This window comes from Lethenteron reissneri, chromosome 23 (genome assembly GCF_015708825.2).
Source record: "Lethenteron reissneri isolate LAM-NWPU_2019-01 chromosome 23, ASM1570882v1, whole genome shotgun sequence".
NCBI lineage: Eukaryota > Metazoa > Chordata > Hyperoartia > Petromyzontiformes > Petromyzontidae > Lethenteron > Lethenteron reissneri.
Genome location: NC_083801.1, coordinates 22,945,275 through 22,968,555, shown reverse-complemented (window position 1 = coordinate 22,968,555; position 23,281 = coordinate 22,945,275). Strand labels below are relative to the sequence as shown.

The 23,281-nt window shown below is 54.9% G+C and overlaps 2 protein-coding genes across 6 annotated transcripts in view; one reads left to right on the top strand and one right to left on the bottom strand.

Moving 5' to 3' along the window:
- Window positions 1–7,029, bottom strand: part of LOC133346220 (cytoplasmic dynein 1 intermediate chain 1-like) — a 398,436-nt gene extending 391,407 nt beyond the window's left edge. The window contains exon 1 of the mRNA XM_061557753.1: window positions 7,025–7,029. The gene's annotated coding sequence lies outside the window, so the exon portion shown is untranslated. The remainder of the gene's footprint in view (window positions 1–7,024) is intronic.
- Window positions 1–20,129, top strand: part of LOC133346221 (dnaJ homolog subfamily B member 6-B-like) — a 30,138-nt gene extending 10,009 nt beyond the window's left edge. Inside the window, exons 1-9 of one of the 5 annotated variants that reach the window (XM_061557757.1) lie at window positions 983–1,501; window positions 3,151–3,422; window positions 12,286–12,367; window positions 13,963–14,072; window positions 14,949–15,005; window positions 15,501–15,707; window positions 16,273–16,386; window positions 16,946–17,108; window positions 17,931–20,129. In XM_061557757.1, the coding sequence (XP_061413741.1) occupies window positions 12,303–12,367; window positions 13,963–14,072; window positions 14,949–15,005; window positions 15,501–15,707; window positions 16,273–16,386; window positions 16,946–17,108; window positions 17,931–18,039 (825 nt within the window). In that variant the 5' untranslated portion in view covers window positions 983–1,501; window positions 3,151–3,422; window positions 12,286–12,302 and the 3' untranslated portion in view covers window positions 18,040–20,129. Of the gene's footprint in view, window positions 1–982; window positions 1,502–3,150; window positions 3,423–9,710; window positions 9,771–12,285; window positions 12,368–13,962; window positions 14,073–14,948; window positions 15,006–15,500; window positions 15,708–16,272; window positions 16,387–16,945; window positions 17,109–17,930 lie in introns of those variants that run through there. The other 4 variants (XM_061557756.1, XM_061557760.1, XM_061557758.1 and 1 more) reach the window with 4 other exon arrangements.
- Window positions 20,130–23,281: the final 3,152 nt, after the last annotated feature.

Here is a 23,281-nt window from a genome sequence, read left to right as displayed (position 1 = left end):
TATTTTACTGTGGTTGACCATGTTATTTGAAAATAGATATTTTGCGTTGAATATTTAACATTGCTTTCGTATAAATACAAAAATCTGTCAAAATATAAAATAGGCGACGTTTCGGACAATGTCCCTTTGCATCACTGTATATTGTCAATTTTAGAACATCGAAAATGGAGAAAAACATCGCTTATTTAATTCCAAACTTCTAGTGAATATCGATGCTTTCATTCAAACCGCGGAGTGTTCGACACCACCGACGTTGTGCTAATCGATGCCTCTTCGTCCTTGGCTGAGTGACGGTGGCACTGGAGCGGGCCCGCGAGGGCGCGACCCTCCGCGGAGATGGAGCGGTGGAATCAGGTCGCGTGCCATCGCAGCAACCGTGTGGCGACGTGACGATGTGGAAGAGGCCATCTATCGGCCAGCAGCGGGTCGGTCGCGGCTGCTAAGTTTAGCGTGGCGGCCACGACACAGAGCGAGCGGGGCCACGACACAGAGCGAGCGGGGCCACGCGTGCGGCGCACGGGGCCGACCAACCCCGCCCCGTCCCGTCGCGGACCGCCCCGGACTGACCCCGACACTCAACCAGCCCCCCCCCCCCTCATCATTATCCAGTGGGCCCCCCTCACCTAGTCAGCTAAACACATTTTTTGTTTTATTTGTAGGGTTTTAAAGTGATTTGTTTATCCACAATTTGCACTCATGTTGTGCTTTTTTATTATTTGTTGTAACGTTTCGACCAGCCTCTACTGAAACCTATGTTAAAAAGAGCTTTATAGCTCGTCGGATTCCTCCAGGATAAATACATCATCATCACGATTCCTCCTCCCTGCTGGTCCAAGCCCCACAGCCCCACGCGCGGAAATTGCCGAACACCCTCGAGTCCGCTCGGCGGGAGCGCTGCCGGAAATCAACGAACGCCTTCGGGCCGACTCGGCGCGTGACACCCGAGCATTTCCGAACCGCTTGTCGCGAGCGCGACGTTACTCGGCGGGCGCGCGGCCGGAGATTAACGAACGTTGCCGAACCGCCCTTTCGGGAGAGCAAGGTGATTGTAAAGCGGAGATTGGCAGCCGAACGCAATCGCAAGGAATATCGGCGAGCTCCTCCGGAAATTGCCGAACGCCTTCGTCTTCAACCAGCCGAAGAGTTTACGGAGATTGCCGAACGTCTTTCGGGTGTTGCTCGGCGAGCTCCTCCGGAAATTTCCGAACGCCTTCGTGTTAAACCCGCCGAGCGTTCGCGGAGATTGCCGAAGCCTTTCGGGTGCAGCTCGGCCGTCTCTTACGGAAATTACCGAACGCCTTCGTGTGAAACCCGCCGAGCGTTGACGGACATTGCCGAACGCCTTTCGGGTGCAGCTCGGCCATTTCCTCCGGAAATTGCCGAACGCCTTCGTGATAATTTCGGCGGAGATTGCCGAAGCGGCTCGTGTTGACGGAACTTGCCGACGAGGAGCGGCCACGAGCTGGGGGCTGCTGCTGCTGCTGCTGGGAGACCGCGCGAGGTAGGGGAATGAATGGAGGAGGAGGGGGGGGAGACGGACGAGGTGAGGCGCACCTCGTCCGCGTGTTCTCAACGTGCGTGTTCACCTCACCCCGTGGGTAGTTGACGAGTGGAAGCAACACATAGCCACGTCGGGGAGTGACAGAGCAACGCTGTCTGCGTGTGACGGTCTGCACGTAGGTCGACTCGGACGTTAAAGCGAGTACCGTACCAGGCGCGGAGTGTATTAAACACCGTCGCTGGGGGGAGGAGAGACAAAGGCGGCCGGGCGTAGTTCTGGTTTCGAGCTCTGTGTACCGTTCCGGCCTTTACCGGTGCTGCTACTTGTGAACGGCACTTGCCCCGGCAGCCTGTGAGAGGCTACACGGGGGAGCTTTGTGCAACTTGGTACGCGTCGCGAGCTGCGCGTCCGCCTGCTCAGTGCGGAGTCCGTGTGTGTGTGTCTGTGTGTGTGTGTCTGTGTGTGTGTGTCTGTGTGTGTGTGTCTGTGTGTGTGTCTGTGTGTGTGTGTGTCTGTGTGTGTGTCTGTGTTTGTGTCTGTGTTGTGTCTGTGTGTATGAATGGTGTGTGTGTCTGTCTGTGTGTCTGTGTGTCTGTCTTTGTGTGTGTGTCTGTGTGTGTGTCCGTGTCTATGGATGGTGTCTGTGTGTGCGCGTCTTTGTCTATGTGTGTTTATTTATAAGTATGTGAGGAGCGGTGGCGCAGTGCTTAGCGCTGCACTGATCGGAGCCCGGCGAAGGGACTTCCATTCCCGCTCACGGCCAAGAACGGTGACGAATATCTAATACCGGTCCTGGTTGTGTAAACATCAACACTGGGGAGACAAAGGCGGCCGGGCGTCGTGTTGCCCACCCACTCGCTAACCACTTGCCCCAACGTGCTAGAGGCTACACGGGACACCTTTGTCTCTACACATGGCTCTGTGTATTTAATTCGGTATGTGTGCTCGAATCTCGTCGGCGGTGAGGAGCGGTGGCGCAGTGGTTAGCGCAACGCAGTCACCCTCCCGAGTTCAGTTCCCGGTCACGGCGGACACCCGCAGCGAGTGACGGGAACCCGTGGTTCGTTAATCACCGGGGAGACAAAGGCGGCTGGTTCGGGCTGCTTTGCCACCCACCCCCTCCGTGTGCCGTGCCGGCCTTCGTGGGTTGTCGCTCACGGCACTTGCCCCACCAGACTGTGGAAGCTACACAGGGGACCTTTGCCGATATACTCGTCTAAGTTTAACATGAACATGTGTATGGAGTCTGTGTGGTCCTTATGTGACTACATAGTCTGTGCGCTGTCTGTTGTGTATCTGAACTCTATATGCGCGTGCGTGTGTAAGTATATCGTGTTGTACCATGTTCTGTGTGCATGCTGTATTTGAGTGAGTCTATGTATGGGAATGTGAGTCATGTGTGCATGCATCTGTGTGCTGCCCTATGGCCACGTGTGTGTGTGTGTGTGCGGGGTATGTGTATCTGCCGTATGTGAGCGCCTGCGAGCGTGTGTTGCTATGTCGCTACATAGGGCGTGGGTGACAGCTGCCCTTGCGAACAATGTGGTCATTACATGCGTGTCGGTTCGCCGCGACATGCTGGGGAGAACCCTGACGAGACGTGGCTCTCTCTACGACATCCATCCCATTGACCGCCGTGGGGAGGGAAGTGGAGCCTGGCCAGGTGGTCGAGACTAGCGACGGAGTGGCAGCCAAAGGTGGAGACCCTCCCGAGGGGACGCACGGCCGCCGTGGGAGACGGAGCGACGGAATCCACGTGCGGGGCCCCTGCGGATCGCTGTGAGCGATGGCGACGTCTCGTTGGAGGAGGCTTTCGTCCCACACTGGGGGTGGATGGTGGCTGCTGCTGCTGACGACGACGACGTTGGCTTGAAACGTCTGTGGTTGGGGTCGGGCAGAAGGAAGGAAGCGATGGGCCTTGGTGAGCTCTTGCCCCGAGTGTGGCCTGTACGCTCTGGGGACGCTGGTGGTGTGGTCGGTGCACTGCCACCTGACTCCTGCCTGCGGTGTCAAATTCACAGCTGGCGATTTAAATAAAAATTGTTCCGTGCCTCCCCTAGGTCTGCTCGGCCTAAAATGAGTAGGGTGTACAGTGCAATAAATTAGTTTCACATTAACCAGCAATTTTAATACACTTGGTCTGTTGCCTCCCCTAGGTCCATTCGGCCTAAATTTAGTACGGTTCAGTATAGTGCGGCGATGACTGTGAGCTGGGAGTGAGACAAAGACGGGTAGCAAACGAGTAAGTATCAGGACACCCCAGTGTTTACTTGCAAGTATTATGACCCGTAAGTGCTGTTAGCGAGCACCTATTAATACATAGATCTGAACGTATTGCCCGATTTTGTGTGCTGTCCGTGTGCACGAGTGTGTGTGTGTATTCAAGTTAAATTTGTTTTTCTAACTATTGTATGGTAGGGCACTGCAATACCATCCTGGCGACCTCCGATTCCCATTCATCAAAATTGGTCCTGAGCCTTGCTTAGGTTGACTAAGCCCTCAATGAGTACCTGGCATGGTGCGTAAACATCATCAATGGTGAGACAAATGCGTTCGGGCGTGGTGGTGACCACATCACACCCTCGTGCGCCATGCCGGCTTTAAAAGGTGCCTGCTTAACGGAATTTGCACCAACAGTTTGTAGGCTTTAGGTGAGTCTTGTAATTGGTGTGCATGAAACGTGGCTGTGTTGTTGGCATGTGTGAATACTACGCAGTTGTGTGTATGGCAATGTGGCAGTTCTCCCTTGGCACGGTGCGATCTGATCAATTAATACATGCGTGGCCTAGATTCAGTCACGTGGTGGCCTAATAATCTTGAATGGGAATCTGGTTTAACGACTCATTGCCAGTCTGCCTACATATATAGACACCGACCTACCCATCTGCCCACCTAGTCCTCTCTTACCTACTTGCCCACCTACCTATCTGCTTGCCCTAACCACGTACCAACCAACTAACCAACTCGCTTACCTACACGCGTGCAAATGGTTACTCACTCACCTACTTGCCTACTCACCAATCTACCTACCCGGCCATATAGACACTTATTTAACCAAATAACCATCTAGCTACCCACCTGCTTGTCTGCCTAGCCAGTTGCCAGCCTGCCTACCCACTCACCTCCCTCGCTTCTCACACATCTGCATACCTAGGCAGGTACCCCAGTAGGTGCAATGACTGCCATCAGACTATTTGAGACTATTTGAGTGCTAAAATACAGGTTCAGGGGTCAACTCAGCCCTTCATCTCTTCTGTGGTGCATACATTGAGTACTGCCATGTGGGAAGTCATGAGTAGTTTTTTGATAACTTGGCTCTGTCTTGTGAATGAGGAATTTCCACCGCTGGCTGTTGTCTGTAAAGGTGAGATGAGCTCTCGCACTTGCTGGGTTTGGCAGAGTGAATCCACTTGGACTTTCTTTGTCTAGTTATCCAGTTGAAAGCCTATTTCATATTTTATGATTGGGCTGTCTCTTGGCCTACTTGTCAGGAGCATCAGGCACACGGCTTGTAATGCAAATTGACGGGCAAAGCCCTGCAACCCGCTGCATCTGCCGATGCTTGGCAGCCCCAGGGAAAAGGAAGAGGCAGGAAGTGTTCCATGCCGGAGCGGAAGGCCAAAGGGTGTTCACCCATGCACATCGCAAACAACTAGAGGTGGCACAGGGGCGGATATTGAATTTGGGTGGGAGGAGGGGCAGGTGTAGCAGGGACAGAATTAGATTGCCGAAGGCTGGTAACCCCCTGCAGCAATCCACAACTCGCGTGGCGTGGCCGATGATGCCGATGGCATCACAAAGCCTCGCCCATCACCTCCGTCCTATGTTACACGTGAGAAAAGAGGGGGGGGGGGGACTTTTTCTCCCCACCTCTTGTGTTATCAGATTTAAGTAGAGCATTGGGAGACAATAGTTGGTAGAGTAATGGATTACAACCCGGCTCTGATGGGTGCGGCAGACCTGCCAGACTCAAGTCTGTATGCCCGGTTGAGTGACCAAGCAAACGTATCCTGATGGGTTCGTGTTTGGTGAGAGCAGAGACTCACCGGGACCGTGTTTGGTGTGAGCGGAGACTCATTGTGGTTGTGTTTGGTGAGAGCGGAGTCTCACCGTGGTTGTGTTTGGTGAGAGCAGAGACTCACCGGGACCGTGTTTGGTGTGAGCGGAGACTCACCGTGGTTGTGTTTGGTGAGAGCGGAGTCTCACCGTGGTTGTATTTGGTGAGAGCGGAGACTCACCGTGGTTGTGTTTGAGAGCGGAGACTCACCGTGGACCGTGTTTGGTAGCGGAGACTCACCGTGGTTGTAAATTCGGGGCGCTTGCCGGGGCCACTGTAATGGGTGACGATGCACGGCCGAGTCTGGGAGCGGATTGCACGGCGTGGGGATTTATCAGCGTGTTTGGTCCCCTCATTGACAATCTCGCCTGAAATGGCATCTCATAACGCTGAGGAACCACAGACAAGTGGAAAGGCAGCCATGCGGTGAGAGGGAACCAACAATAGCCCATGCTCTGCAATCCTCTACATTTTGAGATATTTAAGCCACTTAAATCAGGTTCAGCCGATGGTGCAGCATGTGACTTGGAGAACCGTCGACGCGCGCAGCGCAAGCGCCGAGTCGACGTTACTCCGCGAATCTCTGCATCGTCGCTGCGCCAACGCCTCGCCCTGTCGGCCAGTCCCAGACGCTGCGGCTTAGGCAGCTCAATGCGATCATCCCACGGCTCGCCAGTGCTGCTCTTGATTGTCGCGATCTGCAAACCCGACTGGGCTCCCGACGCAATTCAATTTGATTCACCACAACAGCCGCGGCAATACTTTCCGTGCCGGCCGAAACGAAGCGGAGCATGTGAAGGGTTCGCGTGACGGCTTCTAGACAAGAGTCCGGCGACGTCTGTGTGTGGCGAGCGAGACCTGGGCTGTGGGATAAAACGGGGACGCACGCGAGTGATGCTGATTGCGTTGGGTCGTGAAAAATTGTAACCTGGAGGTAGAAGTGAGTAATGTCCACGGCTCACGTCAGTGGCTAGCCATATCGGAAGCTGTCCTTGGGCACTCCTCTTCACCAACCCGAGCTGACCAGCGTGGTGAAGTATGGTCAAACAAGCCTCATGACCAACAATGGTTTGGAAAGTCCTGCATCCAACAGTAAACTGACAAACGGCAGTCGGTTGTTTTTAAGCAATGTCAAGATTAAAGTCGTAATTTGGATTTCTAGAGGCTGCATGTTAAAATAGGTAATGTATATCGCATGATATGAAGCACTCGCATGCGTAATGTTCAAGCAAGCAAACTACGTTGAAACGTAGAGATGCAAGTTAAACATATTATAAAATAGCAATCGGCTAAGAGTAAGATTAAAACAATCTGCATTTGCGTAACAAATACAAGGTCGAGAGGTCACCGCGGCCAGCGCGTGTCTGCCATTGCTTCCTTCCTCCCGCTGGAGTTCCTGCAGCTGTTGCATCGCCGACACCTGACCCCCAGGTCCAGCCCGAGTCTCATTACACCGGCCATCTGGCTCGGTGTCCTCCCCACCTCAAGCAGCTCCGCACGCTCGTCGAGACTCGTTAACCATCGCCGCCTGGCTCCGTGCCTTCCCCACGGTGGCCAAGCTCTGGGTGTTGCCCGCATGCCGCCGTCGCTAACTAGGGCAGCACAGTTACCAGGGTTACGGAACGACATTGATGATGTTGCGTGCGGTGCGTGTGGATGATGCTTCAAGGTCAACAAAGCGAGAGGAAGTTGAGAAACTAAAAAATTTTTTTTTAGCAAATTGATTGCACGCTGACCAGGGAAGATCGTGGCTGTTGAATAATTAAATAAAGAAGGAGACTGTTTTTGGCCGCAAAAATTTAATGACGTTCAAGTCCATGCACCACTGCTAGACGAGTGGTGTCGGAGACGTGGCCCCATCTCTATGCCGGCTCCCAGTCCGATCCACAATCAATATAAAAGTTGCGCAATCTCTCCATGGACTTTCCACTGTCCATCTTTCCCCTCCTGTCTCGCACTACCTCCACTCCACACACTCTCCTACCTCTCCACTCTCATCGCACTCCACTCTCATCGCACTCCACTCGTCAACGCACTCTCTGCTCCAGCATCCAAGGCTTTCTATCAAAGCCCTCGGTCGACCGTCATTCATTGGGAGGCCACTCATTCTCCTCTGCTGCTCCCGGGATCTGTAACTTTCTTCTTGCAGCCCTCCGTGCTGTTGACTCCCTCCTCGAGACCTCCTCGGTCACACTCTTCATCCAAGGGGGTGCACCTGCCACTGTCCCCCGGCTGCTTTTGTGTCCCCTCGTCCTGCGCCGAGTCTGGACGTGCGCCTGCCGATGTATGTATGTATGTTGAACTTTAGCACCATACATAGCCAACCGTGCTAACTGGACGTGCGGAGGAAGGACAAAAAACGAAACTCAACTACAAGCAGTTCATCTGCGTTGCGGTGTTTTCAAGGCAAAGCGTGGCCCGTTTTCGGCACAAGTTGCTTCCCGATCGATAGTGGTTTGTGCGACCCCTGCGGCCACCAGAGGAGCCAATAATAACCACGGGGGCAAATTCACATCGATCGTGCAATTAAACAGTGAACCCCAAACCGTGACGATTTCCTGGGACTGCCGATTCGTGACTGGCCTAGCTCCTGCGCAGTGCGGTGTTGGCCTGCTGCTCGATTCACGCTGGCAAGTGCGGTCAATTATGGGCAAACAACCCCATCTTTATTATTATTATTCCGCTTGCTTTCCCAGGAAAGTCTCGCAGAGTCTTAGCATTCTTTTTCAGGAGGGTCCTGCCAAGTTTTTGCAGCTGAGGGCGCTGCTGCTGCTGTGTGTGATCCCAATTGAGATCTTTGCAGGTAAGTTTTCAGCATTGGCACGTTTGGCCGCTTCCGGTGAGATTGTGTTTGGCCGCTCCCGGTGAGATTGTGTTTTGTTTTAGTTATGAGAGGAAACCGGAGAACCTGGAGGCAACGCCTGCAGAACGTCGGGAGAGAACCACACAAACCTCACGTGGAAAGGTGCAGCCCAGTCGGGAATTCAACTCTTTTTGCGCGGAGGCACAAATGTCACCATTGTGCTGCCAACCCTGCCGCTCGAATGACTGATGGTGGCGTGGGAATGCCCTCGTCCGGCAGTGGATCGAGACGGGGCTGGGACGTAGAGCTGTGGCTCTCCGAGGTGCCACAGGTAGCCCACGCACGCCCCCCGTCCGTGTGGGAGATGTTGGCAGGCGGAGGGGAGTTGACCGATACCGCCACCCGTGGGGGGATCCCGGGCCCGTCGATCTCCGCCAGCGGGTTGAGCTGCAGAAGCGCGGGGAGGCAAGGGGAGAGAGAGGATGTGCGGCCGCCACGAGGGTTGATGGGCGGGGGGGGAGACGGGGAGGCACGGGGAGAGGATGTGTGGCCGCGACGAGGGTTGATAGGGGAGGAGAGACGAGGGGGAGAGACGGTAGGAGGAGTGCTGCAGCAGAGTGGTACGAGCGATGGGATCGCTGCTTGAATGCAGTATCGCTCCGCACGCTGGAGCCACAGCCACCACAGGCACCACCATCCCAACCACGATCTAACCACCCTCCACCACCAACCACAACCACTCGATACCACCATCCACAACCCACCCATCCCACATCCTACACAACCACCGCCACCCACCAACCCTGCCACCACTACGACCAACCATCCACTCTCACGACCCACAACCAACAACCGCTCCCCGCGCTGCCGCAGCAAACATAGCGACGAGGTTGATGACGAGGGGGATTTGCAGTTCCTGGAAGGATGATGTTGGCCGGCACACGTGCCAGCTCTCCTCCCTTCTGGCAGAGTTGCGCGGTGGTGAAATAAACCTGCTGCCCCTGCCCCCATCTGGCTGTGGCGTCAATCGGGGCAGCCGGCCAGCGGAGAGGAGCCGGCCAGCTTGACGCGGCCTGCCCTGGCTTCAGCGGATTTGTGTGAAGTTGTGCAACGTAAAATCGCAGTTTGGATAATTATAATTGAGGCGGCTGCTCGGCCGGTAACCAAACCCGTGACTCGCGTTTTCCTGAGCGGCTCAAGACCTCCTCCCCTCCCTAATACCCCCCACGGCCCCTCCCCGAACGCCGCCACCACCGCCGTGTAAGCAGGTCGTGCGTTGTCATCTCGCTGCGTCTAAACAACGCCCCCCCCCCGCCGCTGGAGAAGGAGGAGGAGAAACGATCGCCCAGTCATTCCGCGCGTGCTCATTTACGTCAGTTGCTGCGGGAACGAGAGGACACATTTGTTGGGTTTGTGGAAATATTCCTCCTGTTTTGGGGCTTTTTCCGAGTCGGTTCGTTGAGCCTGTTGCTGCCGTTGCTAAGGCAACGTGCCTGTGTCGTAGTTTGGTCGAGTTGGCAGTGAGGCTCTGATGGGGGGAACGGGGGCGTCGGTGTGGGTGGGTTACCGGTGTTGGTGGTCGCTGTCGTGCGAAGGCTACGGGGGAGAAATGCGGGAAGAGGCTGCGCAACGCTGCCCACACCGCCTATTGTACTGGTAGCTTGCGCACTGTGCTTCCCCCCCCCCCACCCATTGCAAGCGCTGTCCAGGCTAAAACCTGCTTAGCTTCTGTGGTCTAACAGTACCGGGCGAACGTCATGGTGATGTGCGTCGCACGCTGATGATGTGATCCATCTCCACGTATGCCTCTCTCTCCAGAGAGAGAGAGTGCCACAGGCCCCCGACCTTCAGAGTTTGAGATAACGGAGCCGTGTGCGCTTAGCGGAGACCTGCAAGGGCTGATGCCGTCACTGTTCCTCCGCTCTGCTGACTTGGTGACTACCTCGGTGGAGGGATTTATTTTTGCGGTGGGTGGAACTCCCTTGCACTCTCTCGCTGCAAGTACGATCATCTTCTTTGGAATTAAACTAATTTCTTTGTGGCCGTGGTGGTGACGATAATTTTTATCACGCGGTGTCCAGTAAATGAGTGAATTCTACCGCGGATTTTGGGTGAAGGGTGTTCATTCAATCGGGCCAGGGCAGACTTGGTGGGCGATGAGGGTTTTGATGATGTCGTCCGTGTCGCCCCAAGGTGCCTCCTTGCCCAGTCGATTATCCAGGCGGTGCTCGTTACCGTTACCGCCTCATGAGCCAGTGGTGGAAATTCCACATTACCATGGTGGGGCTGAGGACTATTTTTTTCCCTGCCCTTCATATTAAAATAAAGTCTTCATTAATGTGATCTGTGCCATTGGTGTCGCGTAAAGAGAAATGTTCACTTGGAACTTGCAGAAGTGGCTATCACGGTGGAATTTTACCAAATTTAGTTTTAGAACCAGATTTAATATTTTTTGTGTGTGTGCAGTCATTGGTGATTGGGCTGAGACAATCAACTATCCGTACTTGAGAACCCAGTTTTAACCACAGGCGCCATGGTGGCTGCCTCGTCTGGCATGCAGGAGGTTGTGGGTTCGAACCCTGACGCCTTGATATTTGCAGTTTGAATGGCTCTTTCTCTCCCATGGAGCTATATAGCTCCGTGGGCCTTACCTGGTAAAAAAAAAAAATTGAGTTTTTAGATTCGTAGTTTCGGACTCGGGCTCACGGAATTGCCCGCTCGGCACGCCTGACCCCTGAGCCCCATCCGTGACCCTCGGCAAAGAACGACCCCAATAGCCTACACGAGCTGTACTTCTCCCGAGGCGGTGCGGCTGCCCCCGCCGCCGTGGTGTGAACGTGTTCGAAGTGTGCCGTCTATAATAAGGGTGTTGGGTTCCGGGTCCTGCAAATGGAAATTAAACACCTGAGGAAGTTGGGAATTGAGTGAAAGATTACGGAATAACCGATAGTTGCACATAAGACCCCCTGGAAATGCTGGATTAATAACGTCCGACAGTGACAGATTCTGCTCCAACGCAGAATTTTGAAATCACTCTTCGAATAAATTATCATTTTTGTTAAAATAGCCCTGTGCCGGTGATAATTATTAGTGACAAAATACAGTGAGTTTTTTTCATTTTTAGGTTATTTTAGAAATATTTTAATTGTACTACTTAAAAAAATAACTTTGGCTGGCTGGAGGTAGACTTGTGTTCAAAGTTGGCAAAACATTTTTTGTATCACGTCGTGAAGTGTTACAATGTATGATTAAATACACTAGTAGGCGACGGATCGTGCGATCAAATTCCCAGTCAGCAGGGGTTATCACTTCGTGACCGTTCAGCTTCAAGACAACCATTTATTTCCCTGAGCAAATTGTGAATCTACAGCGAACTCCTTCAATCAACACGTTACCTCTGCTTGGTGTTAGCGCTGTCAGTCCTACGGCGCAAGGCGATCGTCATGGAGGAAGGCACCGCTGTGTTTCACAGTAGGGGGGCACCACCGCCTCTCGCTGTGTGCGTGCGCGCGCTGGCTTGTTTCATTCCGCGGGAACTCGGCGCAGCATTTCTTGGCGTACACATGGGAAACTTGAGTGACAATTTGAGACCGATAATGGGGGGTGATGGAGTGATTGGCGCCTTGCGCTATGAACCTGCCGACCCGAGTTCCATTCCCGGCCGTGAGCTTACAACAACATTGTACAACAACGATTGTTACACAACAACGATTGTTACACAACATTGCTGAGGACGATGGAGATGAGGGCCTCCCCCTGCAGGGCACCGCGGAGCTGCGGCCGCCGCCGCTCAGCCTGCGGAGGAATCCTCGGCGCCCAACCGAGCGTGCGCAGGTAGCCCCGCAAGTAGCCCCAACGGTGGACGAACGTGCGACTCGGCCTTTCCCTCTGTGACCCCCCCCCCCCCCCCCCCCCCCCCGCTAGGAGGAAGGTGGTAAAGGATGGGCGACTACTATCAGGTGCTGGGCATCCAGCCCACATCCTCGCAGGAGGAAATCAAGAAAGCGTGAGTAGAAGGGGAGGGAGGGGGGTTGCCGCAGTCCTTCCGGGTGAATTCTTCCTCTCGTGGCAATGTCGATAACGCAGTTTGGATAAAGATGGGGGCGGTAAAGTTACTGGCGAAATTCCAAGGTGAATTGGCGTGAGCGGTCGCGTTTCGGGAGAAGCGCGCCCTCCGTGTGTACGGTGGCTCCACAGGATGGCTTCCACCCCCCCCCCCCCCCACCGACGCTGGAGAAAAAAAACTCTTGCTAGCAACATTCATACACAGGGGATATTTGTCATGTGTGTGTGTGTGTGACGACAAATGATTAAGGTAACACCTGCGTCTGTCCCACGGGCACCTGCCAGGAAGCCATCGCTGCTGCACGTAGCCTCGCCGTGCACCTAGCCTGGCACAAGCACCATGACAACGTCACGATCAGTTATTATTGGACAACAGCTGTTGCATATATGTGTTGTGTGCATATGTGTAGTTATAAATAGTTTATATCTGATGGAGCGATGCACCGAGGGTCCCATCTACCCCAAGGACATGATGGCCCCATCAGCAGGGCCTCCTACAATATTTACTTTCCGCTCGATGCGATCTCAGTCTACGACAAACGTGTCCACGCAGAAGTGCATTCGTGCTGTCCGCAGACCGTCCTTTGTAACACGTGCGGCTCTCGCACGCCGGTGTGTTGCTGCGGCGGGGCCACGATGGGAGCCGCAGTGCGGTTATAAGGAGAGCGAGGGGCCCCTTGGAGATGTGGACATTGCAGCAGCTCCACGTCAACAAGGAGCAATTGCACGAGCGCCTTGTCTTTTCTCAACGCTGTGTGCCGCGACAGCATCCCAATCTCAAACTCGGCCAAGCCTGGGTTGAGTGGTTCGTGCAGTGCCTAGCTGCAGGGACACCATGCGCAAATGCAAAGTGTTTTAAGCTGGGGCTGTGAGGTGGCGCTACGGCGAGGGTTTCTTGAATCTGTCTGTGCAGAATTCTTGAGTGTTGCCCCCTCCCCCCCCCACTCCCTTGTGTGTTTGTTGGGTATTGGCTACATAATCGGGTTTTATCCCACACGAAGACAACCTCCCATTATACGAGATGGCCCAGCATCCTCAATGCAGGACCCTCCCCAAGTGCTCGTTGAGACTGCCACGGCGATGGGTTCGTTGTCACGTTTCAAGACCAAAGCGAGCCCCATCCTGGCCTCTTGCTTCCGCGTAAATCCCTTGGACCGCCGCGATCAACCGTCGCCCTGGGACGTCGTCGCACGGCCGATGCGCTCGTCTCCCGCACAGGTGGAAGATAAAAGACTGCTCCGACTGCGCAGCGGAACAAACGATGGAGCGCGCAGTCCACCGCCACCTGCCCATGAAGCCCGCTGAACGGCCGAGGCCTCAAAGCAGTCTGACAGCTCGCAGCCTGCATCGCTGAATGGCTACAGAACCTGGGGTCTGAGTACAGAACAATGGTGTGAATCCTCCCAGGGTTGTTGACGGTTATTATTATGAGGTTGGTTTTGATTCCTTTGGCAAAAACATTGGCGGTGGTGATGGTGACGACGATGGTATCGATGGCTACAGTGATGATGATGATGACGAGCTGATCCTGTGCAGGTACCGCAGACTGGCGCTCAAATGGCACCCGGACAAAAACCCCGAGAGCAAGGAGATGGCTGAGCGCAAGTTCAAGGAGATCGCGGAGGCGTACGACGTGCTCTCTGATAGTGAGTGACTGTGTGACGTGCTGTCCGATCGTGCGACGGTGCGCGACCGTGGCTCTGGCACTCTCGCTCTCACCGTCTCCTGTGCGTTGAACGAGTGAGCCACTCCGGATTAAACTCGCTCGTTTGGAGCGAGGTGAGGTGCGTGCGATTGGGACAGCCGTCACTCGACTGGCCGGTGCGGACTCTCCGGGTGTACCGGCTGCTGCCGAGTAGCCATGTGGCATGCACTGGTTCCCGTCCATCCAGTGGGGGGAGCGTCACGATTCGCGGTGACGATTCGATTGTAGCCTCGATTGCTTTCGTTTTTGACTCTGTTTAACCGTCGTGTCATTTGTTTTACCTGTCGAGTCTCGTGTGGGCAGTTCTGCTCGCAGCACAAGAGCACAACGCGGTTTGGGTGTCTGTAGCGGTGTCTGCGCACGAGCACTCGTCAAGACGCTGTGCAGACCGTGGGTATGCTCGTTCTGTGGAGGAGCAAGGGCGGGGAGGAGGTCACGAGCCGACCAGCACGGATGCGTGGGGGAGAGGGGACATCGGTTGAAAATTAGCGACCTCCCACCTTTCGGCAAGGACTTCCCATGCCCCACATTGGAGGTTGATTGGATAATTTGTTAGAAGCTTGGAGCGGAGAGGTACAGATGAGATTGTACAAACCAGACTCAAAAAAACAAATCTAAAAACCACCAACAGGATGGTAAAACCAAGACGACAAAATGAGAGTCCTCTCTCGAATTGGATCGCAACCCAGAGTCACGAGACTCGGGTCCCAGGTGAGGTCGGGCGTCAGTGCCACCCCCGCGGGGGGAACGGATCTTTGGCGATGATCAGCCCTCCTGTCGCCCACCCATCACACCCCCCTCCCTTTTCCTCCCGCAGAATCCAAGCGAGAAGCGTTCGACAGGGGTGGCAAAGAGGGCGTGAAGAACTCGACGGGTGAGTGGTGGAGGGGCCCAGGCAGGAGGGGTGCTCCATTCGCCATTCAATTCCTCGTGCCAGGGCCATGCCAACCGCGCCAACGCGCCTCCCCTGACCCCGATCCAAATTCTGGAGCGGCTCGTACGGTCACTTGGCCAGGTCCGTACAGTACAAGTTTCGCTCACAAGTCGACTGTCTGGTGGTCCGGTAGCCTGCTAACCTTTGGCAGTGACCTGGTGACCCTATGATCTAAGATCATGACCTAATGACGTGGTAATCGTATAACCCGCTGGTGACCAGGTGACCCCACGACCCATTGTTTACGGCAGGCTGGGCCGATCCGCGACTTTTGACCCTGCCACTCTGTAAAGTGTAACCTCGCGACCCGTACCCTGGCGGCCCCGTGACCCGGTGGCTACCTGGGGTCCCGCGCCTTGTGTGACCTGGCTGCGAACCAAGTTCACCCGGTGGCGACCCCGGTCATCGCTCCCTGACCCGATTTGTTTCCCCCAGGCCGTGCTGGCGGAGGAGCGGGAGGCCGGGCACGTCCGAGTCGCGGAGGTCGCGACTTCGCCGACTTTGGTGATTTTGGCGACTTTGGAGAGTTCACCTTCACGAGGGCGGAGGAGATCTTCCGCGAGTTCTTCGGGGGGCGCGACCCGTTTGCGGACTTCTTTGGCGAGCCCTCGTGCTTCCCCCGGGGCCACCTCCTGCCCAAAGGTGCCCCCACCACACCACACCCCGCCGTCATACGCTTCCTCCACCGAGCGATTTGGCGATTGTTTTATTGAACGGTGAAGAGTAGACGACCTTCGAGTGTGTGTGTGAGTGTTGTTGTGACCTGCAGTGTGGTGGTGAACAGCGTGGCAAATTAGATGAAATGGTAGACAGAGTCCTCGACACAGGTGGAGGAGTCGACCATGTGACGTCCCCGCAAACCGTAACCTGTGGAAGTGATAGAAGAGTGATCGTGAGGTGGCTCACACACTGGTGAGCAGGTGACTGGAGTAAATCGACGAGTGCTGGATAATCAACCACCCCGGCTGCTATTTGAAGAAGAAAAATTAACACTGAAGGCAATTCTCCGTTCCCTCGCCGCGCTGCGTGGGTTAACGATGTACGCGTGATCGTGTCTTTGTGTCCTCGCGTGCGTGCGTTTATTCTGTCCGCACTTGTTTGTGTTGTCCCTGTCGCCCCGAACAATGCCGAGTTTCAAGTCATCCATGTACGTGTTTGTCCATGCATCTTTGTGCGTCCGTGCATGGACGACGTTCCGGGCAAGCAGATGACGCGTTCGCCCTCGGGGGCCACAGGGCCGGGCGGCGCAGAGTGGAGCGGCACCGGCGGCCGGAGAGAGACCTCTTCTTCTCTCCATTCATGGGCTTCCCCTTCAACCCTGGTGAGCCTCCTGCTCTCTCCCTCATCGCCACCCCCTCCGCAACACGTGGCAAATGAGTTCTAAGTGGAAGTCTGCTCTGCATCACGGATCCCGTGCGGTCAGACGTACCTGACCGGGACTCCGCGGTAAGAGCACAGAGCAGCGCAGCCGCTCCATTTGTGGTGGAGAATGCCCTCTGGAAGCGGACACCGCGGAGCTACCAAAGTGACCGTTGTTCCGTGCAGTAGAGGGTGGCACACAGTGTCCGAAATATTGAGAACCCTGTGGCCTCCGACCATCGGCACGCGGCCTCGTTGAGTGCAAAAACTTGGAAGAAACCTCAACAGCAGTCGTGAGGCTCGCCGAGGCTTCCCGGGTAAACCAGCGGAATAATGAATAATTATAGCACTTGGGGCTTGTGGGGAATCGCTACGACCCGGGTGCCCTGCAGCCGCCCGGTGAGCGGAGCGGCCAGCCAGGACGCCTCTGCACCGAACTCTCGGTGGGAAGCGGTGGTGGCACTGCGCGCTTCGTCCACGGTGCAGCCGTCGTCGACTTTTAATCCCCCCCCCTCCCACAGGCTTTGCCTCCTTCTCCTCGTTTGATGACTCGTTTGCCGACGTCGGGTTCCCCGCATTCTCCACGGCCACGTTCGGGGACGTGGGGGCTGGCATGGGCTCACACTTCCGCTCCGTCTCCACGACGACCAAGATGGTCAACGGCAAGAAGATCTCTACCAAGCGGTATGTGCCGCCAGTCCGCCGCTCGCCACGTCTCTCTCTCGCCCTGTCTCTCTTGTCTCCGTCTCTGTCTTTCCCACTGCTTCACTCTCTCTGTCTCCCTACGTCTCTCTGCATAATAACAATAATTATAATATACAGCCCTTTGTCCATCCAATTCTCTAGATGAAGACCTTTCTGTGCTGTGTCATCGGGGTTGTTTGACCATACTTCACCACACTGGCCAATGCAGGTCGCTGAAGGGGATCCAACGCTGGTTCAGATATCATTCGCCATCAACGTTAACCGTGATCAGGAATTGAATACCACGAGCATCTCACTACTTGAACATAACTAAGCCTAGACTTAAAGCTTTCGTGACTGCAAGAATTCATATTCTTTAGGCCTTTCGGTAAAGTCATGTAGAACAAAAACATTTACAATAAAAATTTACAATAATTATTGTAAATGTTTTTGTTCTACGTGACTTTACTGACAGACCCAAAGAATATAACAAAGCCTGTAGTGGTATCCTCCTGGGGTTGAGTGTCTCGAGCATAGCCGCTACGCCTGTCACTCGCAGAGATGCCCCCTTCCCCACATTTCCCCAAACGCCGCTCTGCGTAGCCCCCCCGGGGGCGCTTCTCCGAGCTCACCAAGTCACCTCCTGTGATGCATTTGGTGTAACTCGCATCTGATGGGATGTAACTCGGTAAACTCGACTTCTCTTGGTCCCACCTGGAGCTCCACGGTTCACCGGGACCCCTGCGCGTGGTGAGTGGTGCGCGTGGTGAGTGGTGCGCGTGGTGCATGATGCTTGGTGCTTGACGGCCGTGTCCCCTTCAGGATCGTGGAGAACGGGCAGGAGCGCGTGGAGGTGGAGGAGAACGGGCGGCTCAAGTCCGTGCAGATCGACGGCAAAGAGCAGCTGCACAAGCTGGAGTTTAAGAAGTGATGGCCGTGCAGAGGGGGGGATGGTGGGGGGGGGCTGCCGCTCGGCACCAAGGGCTCGTAACGCGGACTGAACCGTTCGACGCTCGTGCGCAACAAGCTGGGTTGGGGGGGGGGGCATCCGGACACGCGGACCCAGTTTAGTTTTTGGTTTTAGACGCACGTACTTCCCCCTCCCCCGCCCCACCACCTACCCTCTGTCCTCTGCCGCGTAACGCTGCGGCCGGCGTGAAGTCGACCAGGGATGGGGAGAGCCGCGTGCCGCTTGGGAGCCAAGCTGCGGCCGTGGTGGTACCGGCGGCCACTGTGACGGGACCCCCCTTCCCCCCCTTGAGCACTCTTTCTGTGTGTCCGCACGCCAGGCCGGCGCCCCCCCCAGCCCATTCTCCCCCTGCCGCAGCACGAAACGGTGCTCACACAAACCGTTGCCACGCACGCACGCGCACATACGCATGCACACGCACATACGCATGCACACGCACGCGCTTGCCTAACACCCCTGCCCCCCCAATCCCGACTCGCAGGGGGAAAAGCAATAAAGGGACGTTCAAGCGCACGTACGACCGGACGTTGGGTGAAAGTTCGAAAGTGATCGTTTTCTGAATACGTGCTCGCGTCCTTTTCCAGTTAACGTGGAACATTGGACCAACATTGGTCCAACGTTGGCCCAACGTTGGCATGTTTACCGGGTTGGCACTTCCGGCACACATCCGTTTCTGCCCCCACAGCGAGCAGACGACGAGCGTCCTTTGCCAAACCCGAGCTCCTACTACGTCGTGATTCTTTAGTGTTGTCGTGGAGGAGTAACACTTCTGTTTGATTTAAGCGATGCTTAACGCGTACAACGTAATTTATATTTTGTAATCTCGTGATAAGATTTGACCGAAGGGGGGTTGTTGTTGTTGCTGCGTACTTGCCGTTGTTTGGACTGGAAGTGTACGCACGCTCTCCTCTTGTCGGCGGTGCTGCACTGTGGCTGATGATGTTTTATAGCTGCACTGGTGTCGCCAGTCTCGCCGCGGGAGGGCGGCGGTGGTTGGAATCGCTCGGTCTTTGCTGTTGCGGCTCCGCTTTAGAATATTCCCACTTGCACATCGAGAAGGAATGCGTTTTGCTATCCGATGAAAACTACGAACCAATCGTCCCATTCCGGAGTGAGGTTGAACACTCCGTCCAGTGCTGCTGTTACAGCTGCCGAGCGGACACTGCGTGAGCGTGGCGAGCGTGGTGCCGTGGTGGTGGTGGGAGTGGTTCGCTCGCTCGCTCTCGCCAAGCGGTGGAGGCGCACGTTCTATGGTCGCAGCGGGAATTTGTTGTATCTGAAAACGTGATTTTTCAAGAAAAACCTTTGCCGCTACAAACACGATGTTACTTTTGTCTTGTTGGGGGTGCATATTGAGCCACCCCTCCTTACCCCATCCCCTCTTGTATTACTACCACGCGGCCGACACTGCACGCAAAGCTTGATTCGCCTTTTAATGCCAAAATGGGGAACTCTTCCGTTGGGACGCAGCAGCAGAAGCGCCGTGCGTGTTACGCGAGTCGCGCCGATCGCTGTTTCTCAGCCCGCATACACTCGGAAGTGGAAATCGGCGGCGTAGCCCCTGCGACGACCCAACGAAGTGGCTATTACAGAACTATTTCCTGAGGTCCGTCAAATTGACCACTGGTGGACGGAGGAGTAGCGGACGGCGCTTTACGGCGCGTGAGGTAGCGATGTACCCGTTACTTGGCTAACCGATGTTTGCAATTCTCAGAAGTGTAATTTACACGAATTCAGTGCATAGTAAAGTTACATGCAAATATTTGAACATTTTTATCTTGGGAGTTTCTTGGAAGATGATGTCGTGGTTGTGACCTGAATGGGGGCCGCTGTGCCCGGTGCTGCGTCTACCCAGACCGGACCACTCAAGATTTTGGGGGGGGGTGGTGGGTGTTTGGAAGTGTAACTCTCTTTGTTTACCATCTGTTGAGTGATACTGGTGTCTGATGAGCGACAGGATCGATGTTTCACTGCTGTATGTTTTGGATGTTTTATTTGTTGCATATTTTATAGAAACCCGTTAATAAATAAAGGACTTTCATTCGTACTGAGTCGTTCGCCGCCGCGTGATTTTGTTTTTAAATATCAAATCGTCAACTCCTCTGTATTGCCTCCCTGGGTAGAGCGAGATGAAAGGGGAGAGGATGGCGAGTAAGAGGAGTGGTAGATATCGACGTAACCATTGATAACTGCTTTGCATATTTGTCAACAATTTCTACGAAGAAGGGCCGTCGTTTGGCTTGAGGACAGCTGACGACTGCTCCTAGGTTCTTGTCAAAGTGCGCGCCCTGCCGCACGCCATCGACCAGGCGGCTACGTACGGTGCGAAAGAAGTTCTACATACACACAACGCTGCCTCGCACCGCGGTGCGATGCTGCACGCGCATGTTGCGTGTGTGTGTGTGGCTGAACGAGCCGTTACACAACGATTGGATTATCTTTGGAACATTTATGTTCGACGTTATGGGGAGGAGAGGGACAATGCCACAAAATACATTGTTGTACTGCACTATACCCCCACGTCTATGCTTCCCTTTACCTTCTCTCCACAGTCGAGATGCGGTTTGTTAAAAGACAACCTGTGAACCGGTAACCGTTTTCATAACCGAATAACGGTTTCCAAAGTCAGAAACCGGTAACCGTTTCCAGTAGCATTTTTAGGAACGAATGCGCCGCTTGGCGCGAGCGAACGCGCAGCCACTGGCACGCCTCGGCGGGTAGAGGCGCAGCCCCGCAATGGCTCCCTCACGCCGCCGCTGTCGGCAGAGAACGGGCCTCCACCAGAGGGAGCTATCGACTCTCGGGTCAGGACGTCTCGGAAGAGAAGGGCCTCCTCACACTTTACCCCCCCAGACTCACGCTTTATCCACCACACTCACACTTTAGATCGCGTCGATATAAATGTGTCGTTAAACCTGCCACCACCCGACACAGCTAATGGCGTGGCAAGGTTTGTAAAGTGAACAAAAGTGCCAATTCGTTACTAGTTCAGCACACCGGTGTGTTGGAGAGTAAACCCACAGCATGCACAACTCAAGTACGACGTTTCGCCGGTGTTTTCACGCAGCCTCATCAGGCCACAGCCAGAGTTGGTGGATAAATGATCACGTTTCGGTGTTAAATCGATGGCTAAATGTGATGTCGCCGCCTGTGAGCTCATCGTGTGCGAAGACGTGAACGAGTTCACGTGAACGAGCCACTGGGGGCGCTACCGTTCACAGCAACGTTCACAAGACGTCAAGATCCTGCAGTCGTGACTTTCCATCAAATCTGCCCTTGCAGCAGACATACACCGCAATCACACCCTGCGGAGTATAAGGCGCACTGCCTTTCCCGTTGTCATTGAAGCCGAGTTCGTGCTGCGTCGCTTCATGCGGCAGCGCCCCGCGGGTCAGCCGATCGCCAGAGTTCAATCCCCGCTCACTCACGTCCACGAACACCAGTGACGATTATCTTGAACTAGTTTTGGGCAACCCCGAAGTCGACTCAGCCGCAAAATCACCGAATGGGGAGACAAAGGCGACTGGGCGGAGTGCTGGCTGGCCACCCACACCCTCGTGCGCTGTGCTGGCCTCAATAGGTGCTCGCTAACACCACTCGCCCCGGCAGTCTGTGAACGCGAGACGTGGTATGTGATAACAACTCTGTGTCACTCGATTGAGACCGGGTTACCACGAGTTCTTAGTGCGTCTCGCTTTCCGGAGCGTCTTACGCGATCTGGAGAATGAGGCGCTTTCGCCCACGGCTCTCTGGCCATCAGAAGGTGAATGTGTGTGTGTGTGCGCTGCAGGAATCCAGCCCAGCGCTGTGGTGGCTGCGCTCAGCGGTGTCCGTGGCCAACGCGGCCTCGCGTATTTCACGCGGCGCCTGCGACACAAGGTGGCCCCATTCGCCAGCAAACAGCTCGTTTAGCAGGGACCGCCACATCGCTCTCTACGCCGAATGTCGGAGAGCCCTGCCCATGCCTGCTCGCCTCACACCTTCATATTCACCGTCGTGGCCGCTGTGGCTCTGCACGCCTGCTACCCAGCACTGCGGAGGCATTGAGGGTTGTCGGATCGCACAAATGTTGTGAAACTCCCTTCCCGTGGGCGTCGAGTCACCATAACCCTGCCTTGCCAGGACATTGTCAAACAGCAAATGTGGACGTGATCTGTCTCGTTTCGAGTGTTGTCCCTTCGCACGCGTGGGTTTCCTCCATGTACTCTGGGTATCCTCCCGCAACTAAACGCTCATAAATAGGCGTCGGCTCACTGCGTGTCTGTCGCTCCTCACACCTCTAAGTCGTTGTGCGGCGTGTTACAGATTGCAATCATTGTTCTTCAACAGGCTGATTGCAAAAGGCGAGATGGATGTGGCGTTCCAACGTGTATCTCGGAACAGCGTTTCGAACTCTTCCGACTGAGGTTAGGCACTGCTTAAAGAGACACAAGTCACGGACATAACCTGCAAAAGTTGATTTTAATACATTGACAATTCAGACATTTTGGAAGACAAATTGAGGGCACTTCTCTGTTGCTGCTGCCATGGCCTCAATTCCTCCCTTTGGCCGTCCACGCCGTTCAACTCTGCCACTGCTCAAATCTAGACTCATACCTCTTCTCTTTCACCTCTGAAACTGACCTCCTCCAGCCTCTCAGCCTGATAAGTAATGCAGATCTACCGCAATGCTTTCTCAAACCCGTCTCTGACCCGTAGCGCTCTGCCAATTCTATTCCTGCTCCAAAAAATAAACATCTCAAAGAATTTCCACTTCTTCCGTATCCTCCACACGTGCATACTTCACCTATTTCTACATCGACTGTAGATGCGTTCGCATCTCGATGCTTTGCTTTACCCTCTTCACGGGGCGTTCGTCACACCACTGCTGAACGAAGGCCTCCCCACGCCACCGTGTCGCTCCCGCGGGTTGTTCTACCATCCTTCGCCATGCCGATGGGTTGGTGAATGGCTGGGGGCTAAGACTGGTTCAGGTTTCACTCGTTCCTCGTTTTAACCGCGGCTGGGAATCAAACGCAGGCCAAGAGGTTCACGGTGAATTGTGCTTACCGCTCCACCACCGCCGCACCCGTACATCGCCTTATAAACCTAAATTTGTATTATAATTCAACACAGTCAAGAGAAAGCTGTTTCTATCTCAGCTGAGTGTGGTGACAGTAATCAAGTTCCTCTCTTTGGTGGACACTCCACGTTCCCGTGAGAG